General features: G+C 47.8%; 2 protein-coding genes across 3 annotated transcripts in view; one reads left to right on the top strand and one right to left on the bottom strand.

Annotated features, from left to right (window-relative positions):
- Fanca (FA complementation group A) overlaps positions 1-7827 on the top strand; it is a 58071-nt gene extending 50244 nt beyond the window's left edge. The window contains exons 31-43 of the mRNA XM_005345833.3: positions 113-197; positions 1263-1435; positions 2170-2275; positions 2349-2408; positions 2524-2628; positions 3430-3542; positions 4418-4553; positions 5864-5926; positions 6265-6370; positions 6898-6970; positions 7139-7289; positions 7397-7489; positions 7698-7827. Of these exons, the coding sequence (XP_005345890.1) occupies positions 113-197; positions 1263-1435; positions 2170-2275; positions 2349-2408; positions 2524-2628; positions 3430-3542; positions 4418-4553; positions 5864-5926; positions 6265-6370; positions 6898-6970; positions 7139-7289; positions 7397-7489; positions 7698-7805 (1372 nt within the window). The 3' untranslated portion in view covers positions 7806-7827. The remainder of the gene's footprint in view (positions 1-112; positions 198-1262; positions 1436-2169; positions 2276-2348; positions 2409-2523; positions 2629-3429; positions 3543-4417; positions 4554-5863; positions 5927-6264; positions 6371-6897; positions 6971-7138; positions 7290-7396; positions 7490-7697) is intronic.
- The window catches only part of Znf276 (zinc finger protein 276), a 17234-nt gene continuing 15173 nt past the window's right edge, over positions 7808-9868 (bottom strand). For both annotated transcript variants that reach the window (XM_005345834.2, XM_026778643.1), the window contains 2 exons: positions 8557-8656; positions 7808-8485 (listed from right to left, as the gene is read on the bottom strand). In XM_005345834.2, the coding sequence (XP_005345891.1) occupies positions 8215-8485; positions 8557-8656 (371 nt within the window). In that variant the 3' untranslated portion in view covers positions 7808-8214. The remainder of the gene's footprint in view (positions 8486-8556; positions 8657-9868) is intronic.

Raw genomic sequence — 9868 nt, 5'->3', positions numbered from 1 at the left:
CACAGTGCGGTACCATCAGTTATGTATAGACGCCCCAGTGTGGGGGCAGGATGGGGAATGAGCATCACAGTGAGGACCTCCAGGCAGTCCTGAGCTTTTGTTTTGTTTTCAGTTCAAGGAGTTATAATCACTCACCGGACTCTGATTTGGTTCTTGGTGGCCGCACAGGAAATGAGGATATTCTTTCCAGGCTACAGGTGAGTTAGAAGACAACAGGGCTCAGTGTGTTTGCTGCAGCAAACCTGTCCTCAGCTAAGGTAAGTATGACCAATTTGCATAATGGTGACTAACGCAATAGGACAGAGTAGAAACTTTTGCATTATCCACACCATGGCTAAGACTAGAGCAACAGTGTAGTCTGAATTTAGTCCACAGGTGAGCACCACAAAACCCAGGTACACAGCTGCGATGCCAAAACTGTCTCCAGGCTTTGGGACATACCAACTTAGCAAAGCAGCTGTCGCTGCACAACCTTCCGCTTCTTCAGTGGAACCACAGGCTGAGAAGTGACCCTAACAAGCTCTCATTTAGCCGAGGAAAAGAGCACATGGGGTTTCCGTGGGGTCCCAGGATGAGTGGGAGAATGCAGTTCCACACAGTGTGCCTCCCAGTTCATGTCTGCCTCCAAATCCTGCAGGCCTGACTGCCCTTGGGAGCTGAGTTACGGTTGCCATGGCTCTGAAGAAACACATGGCCACAGCAACTCTTACAGAGGAAAGCATTTAATTGGGCTGGCTTACAGTTCAGAGGTTTAGTCCATTGTCATCATGGTAGAACATGGTGGCGTGCAAGCCGACATGGTGCTGGAGAAGGAGCTAAGAGTCCTGTATCTTTATCTGAAGGCAACAGGACACTGAATAGGAGAGAGACCTCAGAGCCCATTCCCACAGTGACACACTTCCTCCAACAAAGCCAATTCTACTCCTGCAAAGCCACAGGTCCTAATAGTGCGACTCCCTGTGATCTTGTGGGGACCAGTTCCACAGGAGCGCACATGCCAGTCCTCTGTTGCTGTGGCAATGACAACTGGGAGAATTAAAGGAGCTAAGGCTTGCCTCCTGATTTCAGTCACTTGCCTTCACTGCCATGGTCCTGTAGCACGTCAGCACGTCACATCAGGGAGGGTGCAATAGACCAAAGCTGCTTACCTCGTAGCATCCAAGAAGAAGAGAGCAAGTGAGCCCTGAGAACTTTTCTGCCCTGATTCATGTTTGGGGACATCAAAGATAGAGGATGGAAGTGTGTCTGGGTCTCTTTTCCAGGAGATGGCTGTGGACCTGGAGTTGGATCAAGGCTCTTCTGCCTCCTATGGCTGTTCAGCTTCTCAGAGTCACATTCTCTTCCGCCTATTCAGAAGACGGCTCCACACTCTGGCAAAGGGGCACAGCACGGCTACTAGCCTTAGGAGACAGCGAGAGCTGCTCGTATGCAAACGGTAACAGACATCGCAGCATCTCTCATGAGCCAGTGTCTTGTCTTTAGCTTCCTCTGCTCATTGCTTGTATTATGTCTACCCCAAGCTTGCAAAGGTTTGAGCATCTTGGTGGCTCCCGTGGGAACAGGTGTGACAGTGTAAAAGGTGCTTTGGACTCCAGTCTTTCTCCTCAGACTCTAGAATCCCTCTGCTAAAAGGGTGTACTATAAAGAACATTTCGTTGTTGCTGTTTTAAATGCACTTTTTTTAAAAGTGCATTTCTTTATAATAGAATCCTCCAGTTAAGGATTGCATCCAGCTGGGCGGTGGTGGCGTAAGCCTTTAATCCCAGCACTCGGGAGGCAGAGGCAGGCGGATCTCTGTGAATTCGAGGCCAGCCTGGTCTACAAGAGCTAATTCCAGGACAGGCTCCAAAGCTACAGAGAAACCATGTCTTAAAAAAAAAAAAAAAAAAAGGATTGCATCCATCTACATGGTTGTTGAAATTTTTTTTATTTATATTTTTTGAAGCATATTGGGTATCTGCAGTGACTGAGCAGGAATTAAATGCTGGGACAAAGACAGCTTTCTATGTAGAACACTTCAGGGCAGGACAATGGGAGCTGGAGACCAGGGCTGTGGTATGGATAGCATCACTCTATCTGGAAAGTTCTGTGTGACAGAGTTTGAGCCAGGGAAAGGGCACCTTTTCTTTGTTGTCTCTCTTCACCATGATGTACCCCCTTCTTCCCAAGGCTTCTCCTCCGCCTGCCTCCATCAGTTCTTATGGGTAGCCCCCAGACCAGACAACCTGTGTCCCCCAACTGTGAGGAGTTCTTTAACCTGGTCAACTCTGAGTTGGTATGTGAAAACGCTCTGGGCTGGCCTTTCTACCTCTGTGTTGGTTTTATGCTGACTTTGAACTGTTTTACAGAGAAACTCCTGTTGCCACGGCAGTGTCCTGACCCATGATATTACTATGCACTTCTTCAGGGTAATCCTGTTATGTGACGGAACTCTCTGGTTGCCTAGGTGGTTCCTTTGGGGCTAGCGTTCCCATGGGCACCTGGGTTAGCAAACTGCTGAGTTTCTGTGTGTTCTCGCTACAGGGGCTCCTTAATGTGTGTTTTCGAAGTGAAGACCCAGCATTGGTGGCCAACTTGACCCTGACAGAGTGCCAGAGCAAATGTCCCATTATTCTGACCTCAGCCCTGGTAGGTCTGTGTGTTGGATTTTTAAAATTGCATTTCTTTATCTCCTTCCCCCACACCAATCTCTGTATGTAGGCATGCTCAGTGGTCAGAGAGCAACTGTGGGGTCAGTCCTTCCTTCCCACTGTACAGCAGCCTAGGACTAAACTCAGGTCATCAGATTTGCACCAAGCACCTTTCCTATTGAGACTCCACACACTCCCTTGTCTTGTTAGATTTCCAAGAGTCGGGATTTCCAGGATTCAGTATCCCTCCCTGGTTGTTAGGATTCACAAGATGTTTGAGAAGTGAAGTGGCTAGAAGGGCTGGAGCAACGACTCGGCAGTTAAAAGCACTGTCTGCCCTTCCAGAGGATCCAGGCTTGATTCCAGCACCTACATTCATATACCAGGGAGTCTAACAGCTTCTGACCTCTGCAGGAACAAAGCTTGTGTCAATATGTGATACACAGACATACATGCAGGGGAAATGTTCATACATATTAAAATATATTTAAGCCGGGCAGTGGTGGCTCATGCCTTTAATCCCAGCATTTGGGAGGCAGAGACAGGTAGACCTCTTGAGTTCTAATTCAGCCCGGTCTACATAGTATGAGTTCCAGGACAGCCAGGGCTACATAGGGAAACCCTGTCTATAAAAACCAAACCCCCCCCCCAAAAAAAAAAGAAATTATTCAGCCGGACAGCACGAGCTATGTGGAGCTCTTCGGAGCTCCTAGCTGACTGGCAATTAGATGTCTGGGTGTTGGCAGCATCTCTCTCTTATGACAACTTCTGTTTCTTGGTGACCCATCACTTGCCACAGCTGTGGTGGTCAAGCCTGGAGCCAGTGCTGTGTAGTCGGTGGAAGAAATGTTATCAGGGCACACTGCCGCGGGAGCTGCAGAGACTACAGGAGGCCCGGGAGTTTGCTAGCAGGTGAGCGGAGGCAGTCTCAAGGGGAGCAGCAGGCTGAGCTGACTGGCCTGAGAAAGCCGCTTTCATCGGGTCTCCTAGCTCAGCTTTCTACATCCTGGCCTGGATCCTGTTCTGTTTATTTGGCACAGAGTGCCCCAGAGGGTCAAGGCAGGCAGCATTGGGGGAACAGGATAGGGTAGAAGCAGATCACCGAGAGTCAGATTTCTGGCTGGCCTGTCGTCACGAAGACCATCAAGCTCCCTGCGGCATCTCGGAGTTGTTAGAGGGCTGCAGCAAGACATTAATCTTTATCAAGAACTTCCTCCTGGTAGCTGGTTTTGAATCCGTGCTGCCTCTGTTGGGAGTACTCCACAACTTGTTCAGCAAACAAGTTAACACAGGCCTTGCTATCAACCCTGACTCTACAGAGATCAAATTATCCCTTTAAGTCCTTCACTGTACGGCATGAGTGCATCTGCCAAACTCACCCTGATGGAAAGTAAGGTGTCACACTAATCATAAAGTAGACTCCGATGGGCTAGCCCAGTCAGAGGCCTACATGGACAACCAATACTGAGAGACCGGTAGTACTATGCCTCTTCCTTCAAAGCTCTTAGACCCCTGCACCTCATTATGAGGTGGACAGGACTAAGCCAGTTTCCCCTCAGAATGCTGTGTATCACCTGCCTTATGAACAAGGCTGGCCTCAATCTACCAGATCCTCCCTGAGGAGACAGACACTTGACACAAATTGTATTTGTGGTGACTCTGGGGCCCCCTGCATCATGTTTGAAAGGAAAGCCCCTTTTGTTAAACACAAAGCTATTTTGTGGCCAGCGGCATGACAATTAGGTGAATACAATTTCAACCTCTGCAATGATGTTTCTTTGTGTCAGTCTCCTCTCTGGTTCAGCTTCCCCAGCACCCAGCCCGGCCTGGATCTCAGCTGCTGCGCTGCACTTTGCAACTAGAGAAGTTAGGACGGAAAATGTCAGGGTGCATCTGAAAAGGCTGGACTGCGAGAGGAAGGAGGTGAGACACAGAATTTGATACCTTTCTTCTACTGAGCTTACTTTTCATCACTTCTCTAACTGAGGTATGCCCATTGGCTTTCCTTTTCCAAGAAAAACATGAAGTTTGGAGCTGTCACTATTTCAGAGTCTAACAGCTGAGTTTGTTTTCAGTTAGTGTCTCAAGTTCATTGGTAAAGTGCTGTACATTTCTTTTTGGAAGTGTTTATGTCAAGCTTGTTTTTGCCTGCACTTCAACCTAATATAAAGCCACCAGCCAGCATCTGCACCTCCCAGATACCCATTGCCACAACGGTGGCTTGTACTGCAGGGCACTTACAAGAGTGCAACTCAGAGGCACCCAGTGACGACTGGCTGGAGCTATGCTCTGCACAAGTACAAGAAGGAATTGCTCCAACTTCTAAGTGAAGGGACAGGCAGGACTTGGGCACTGAGCCCTCGAGAGCGAGCCCTAACTACCTAGTGCCCTCTACAGCACTCATGTGACCTCTAAGGAAACTCAGGCATGTGTAGGACAAGATTTGTTGGGGAATATGAGAAAACAGGAACCAGCATCTAAGGAGGAAGCTGGGAAGTAAGCCATATTGTACACACCTTCACTCCTAAATGCAGGACCTCTGCTGACTCGTGATTTATATGCCAACCTAACTAAACTAGATCAGTAGTAGAGCCGAATGTTTCACTATAATATAGAAACCCTAGAAGGATTCTATTCTCCCAAGCCCATTTTTCTATTGCTTTTGAATTATTAGAAGTAATGTTGCTGGGCAATGGTGGCGAACACCTTTAACCCCAGCACTTGGGATGCAGAGGCAGGTGGATCTCTGTGAGTTCGAGACCAGCCTGGTCTACAAGAGCTAGTTCCAGGACAGGCTCCAAAACTACAGAGAAACTCTGTCGACAGAGACAGACAGAGACAGAGGTAATATTAATGGCTTCAGAGACCTATGGTAGGAAGAACTGACTTCTGCATGCATACACACATAAAGTAAATGTAGTAAAAATTGTTTTAAGTGACCATATAAGCCATAATTTATTCTGATGTAAGCTTCTAAACAATAGAAAGCCTGGAATGGAGGTTCATACTAGCAATCACAGCACTTGGAAGGCTGAGACAGGAAGACTGTCGGAATGAATTTGAGGCAAAATTTGAGGCTAGCCTGGACTTCACAATAAGACCCTGTCTCCAAAAACAGTGAATTAGAATTTTCCCCTTCCTAAGAGCCACTTCCAGGCATTAAGCTGTAGTCAGGGTCTCACTTAGCCTAGTGTCAGGATATGACTTAAATGTGCTGCCTCTTTCCCTCCTAGATGCTCATCTTCCTCCTCTTCTTTTCCTTGATGAGCCTACTCTCGTCCTACCTGACCCAACAGGTAAGTCACACCTTTTAGCTGAGGATGCATTTTCCCCTCAACCCTGGGCTAGGCAGGAGCACCAGGTAATAAGTTACAGGCCCGCTCAGACTTCAGTTCCTACCTCTGGGCTTTTCAGGCTGTTTCTTGTTTGGTCTTTTGATGTCTTGCTCCAATGACATTTCCATCTAGAAAGCCCAGGCATGCCTCTGCTTAGGTTGTCACCAGGTTTAGACTTTGGAGGGTAAAATGGTGAGGTTTGAACCCCGAATCCACATGAGCACGGCAGCTCTTGGGAGCCAGCTTTGCCCACCCTGCACTAAAGTTAGCTCTTCTGAGGCTTCTTCTGTGGCTCACAGGACACTGCTGAGTATCTGAAAGCCATGGACATCTGTGCCGAGGTCCTCGTATACTTGGGGAGAAGGAAGGTTTCCTGGCTGGTACTCTTCCAGTTGACAGAGACGGGTGAGAAGCTGTGTGTCCCTTGAACAGCAGGGGAGAGCTGGCTCTACCCAAGATGAGACAGACATGAATTGATGAGCTGCCACGAAGCTGTGTCACCCTTCAGAAGCAGCTTTCAGACTTGGGGTCAACTTTCATGGGCTTAACTTTACTGAGTTTATAAACCTTAACTCATTTGGGGTATTAATTCAGGACACAACTTATTTAAAGCAACAGAAGAGTCAATTGGGACACTCAAAGGTCCACAATGTTGCTGGTTTGGAATGGTCTACCCATAGGCACATTGTAGGGGGAGCAGTTGGAGGGTACTTGTTCAACCCCGCCTCTGTTCTCCTGTATGAACATATCACCCCCATTTTCCCAGACCAATGGAAAAAAACCCTCTTTCCCAGCAGTTCTAACAGGTGTCCTCAGCATAGGTCATAAGCCCCTGGATATCACCACAGCTAGACAGAAACAACTCAGAGCATATGACCTCCTGGAGTCATCCCACAGCACTAGAGAACTGACTGAACGCCTCCATTTTGCAGATGCCGAGCTGGGGCACCTCCTCCACTTGGCCCCAGATCAGCACACCAGGCTGCTACCATTTGCCTTCTACAGGTAACTACCTGCTGGTTGGTGAGTAAGCCCAGCCTGGGTGCCTGGTGTGGTCAAAGAAAAAGCAAAAGTTACTTGTCACTCTGATCAACAAATAAGTTTATAGTCTGTGCCAACTGCTACTTACCTCTCGTAGCTTCAAGTCCTTTCTCATTTTGCCTTTACCTGCAGGCTTCTCTCCTACTTCAGTGAAGACGCCATCATCAAGGAAGAGGCTTTCCTGCATGTCGCTGTCGACATGTACCTGAAGCTGATGCAGCTCTTTGTGGATGGGGAAACCAGGACTGTGTTACCTCAGGCCAGCAAACGCTTAAAGCTCCAAGTAAGGCCCCCAGCCTATGAGGCAGCTGTTTATTCCTTAGGAACAGCAGGTGAGCTGCGCTGGTACCAATTCAGTGTGCCTGACCCACGACTGCCTCTCTGTTCTAGGGTAGCCCTGTACAACTGATAACGGAAGCACGTACTTTTCTGCTGCAGCTAATACCTCAGTGCCCAAAACAGCGCTTCTCCAATATGAGAGAGGTAAAAACCCAGAGATATTCTTGAGCTGATTTCACAGTTTAAGTAAAATGAGAAGTCACAGGCATGTGGCACTTGAGCTGTGCTGCCAGCCTGATGGGTCTGTGCTGTGGAACTACTATCTCAAGTGGCTCCTAGCTCTTCATCTGCAAACAACTTACTCAGGCTATCCCGAGAGGCTGTGGGCACTAAGCAGTGTATTTTCTCATAGCTGCTGGCTGGCCGAGAAGACTGTGACCCTGAGATGAGCACCGTCCTCCTGCAAAGGTGGCAGGCTGGCCCGAGCTTTGATCTCTACCAGGAGCCTCATCTGTTCTGACTGCCTGTCTTAGTGCACCAACCAGCACCTTTGTGAATAATTTATTGCAAGCATAACATGGAGCTCTTGTTACACTAGAAAGTAGATTACAAATCTCCTTGATTGCTCTAGTTAGGAAAAAAATTAATTATTCATAATTTGTGTCTGGCCTTAAATTTTGCCCAGTGTCCATAGGAAAATAAACTGCTGGTACCATAGCAGACTGAAGTACACACCAAGCCCACCTCCCTCATCCTGAGGTGCCCTCCAACATACAGCTGCTGGATATGTGAGGTGGAGTGCAGCGTGGGGTCCAAAGAGCAAGCAGAACTATGCCAGCAGGGAAATGAGGGACATTAATGTCTTTAAACCTCATATCACACCTGCTGAGTTCAAGCAGCTCAGCATGTCCAATATCCACCTGCAGTTCTCAGGTAGGCTCAGGCTTCACAGCTTGACCCTCCATGGTCCCAGAGAGGCTCAGGGGCCCAGGTGGCGGCTCTGCTTCCAAAGTCAGGGCTTTGTCCTGGGTCTGGGTCAGAGGATGTACCATGGACATATGTACGTTGAGGTTGTGGGCCTTTTCAAACCTCCGGCCGCACTGGTCACAGGCGAAGTCCAGCTCAGTCTCTGCTTTATGTTTGGTCATGTGGTACTTGAGGGACGCTCGCTGCCTGCACTGGAACCCACAGACCTCACACCTGGGGGGCAGAGGCAGGTGAGGTAAGCTGTGCCTTGCCCCAGTCATAGGAAGTGCCCAGCCCACACTTACTGCAGTGGCTTGGCTCCTGAGTGACGCATCTGGTGGACAAGAAGGTGCTTCCGCTGCTTGAAGGTCTGCCCACATTCGTCACAGATGTAATTGCGTACTTCTGCAAGACCAGAGGGGTGGTGAGCACTTGTCTCAAATACCCAAATCTTCTCCAAGATGAGTGACAGTTAGGCACACCTTTGTGTTTTACACAAAGCAATAATAAGTAAGGACCTCTGAGAACCCAACAGTATTTAAAATAAAAACTAATAAATGTTTCTAATACAAGGCAGTTCATTAATAAAGATAAATTTCTTAAAACACTGTTACATGGCTAAATTTTCCCCCACACAAATTGTGTGGATTTGAAGCTCGTTTGTTTTTTGTCTTTTGAGAGAGGGTTTCTCTGTGTAGCCTTGGCTATCCTGGAGCTTGCTCTGTAGACCAGGCTGACCTTAAATTCACAGAGATTTGCCTGCATCTTCCAAGTGCTGGGATTTAAAATCTTGTTTTTGAGACAAGATCTCACTATGTAGCCCTGGTGGCCTCCATAGAGAATGCATAAAGAAATATGTGCACCATCATATCCAGCCTGAAGCTCCTTTTCCAGAGAAGGTGCGCTCGAGAAGTCATGCCAAAGGAAAGACAAATAGTGGACATAAGATCCCTGGTGGAAGTAAAATGGTTCAATACACTCCGAAAATCAGCTTCTTAAGCTCTTGAACAAACTTAGCCATATCACACACATGGTGGCACACACCTGTAATCTCAGTGCTCAACAAAGCCATCCTCTGCTGCATATCAAATTTGAGGCCAGCCTGAACTACATCAAACTGTCTCAAAAAAAAAAAAAAAATGCAAAGACTAATGAATTCAATCCCCGATCCCACTTGGAAGGAGAGAACTGGCTTCTACAAAGTGTCTTCCGACCTCTACATGCAGGTCATGTGCAGAAGTACTTTTTCTTTTTTCAACTATGACCATACCAGCACTATGCACTAATTCTACTTGTTCCAACCCATGCTGCCTACACAGCTATAAAATACCTATGACTTATAAGCTGAACTAGTCTATAATGTTTACCTCTTTAGAAAGCTGCTGCTGTGTCCACTACTGACTGGCTAGATGGCTTGAAGATCTAGACCAAAGGAAGTTATTCTATAAGGAGACATGTGCCCAAATGCTTACCAAGAAGTAGAGATTAGAAAACAAATACAGCTGGATTTCATCATAAAACCAAGCATATAGCCGGGCGGTGGTGGCGCACGCCTTTAATCCCAGCACTTGGGAGGCAGAGGCAGGCGGATCTCTGTGAGTTCGAGACCAGCCTGGT

Source organism: Microtus ochrogaster, chromosome 4, assembly GCF_000317375.1.
Source record: "Microtus ochrogaster isolate Prairie Vole_2 chromosome 4, MicOch1.0, whole genome shotgun sequence".
In the NCBI taxonomy this organism is placed as follows: domain Eukaryota; kingdom Metazoa; phylum Chordata; class Mammalia; order Rodentia; family Cricetidae; genus Microtus; species Microtus ochrogaster.
This window is presented reverse-complemented; position numbering and strand designations above follow the sequence as displayed.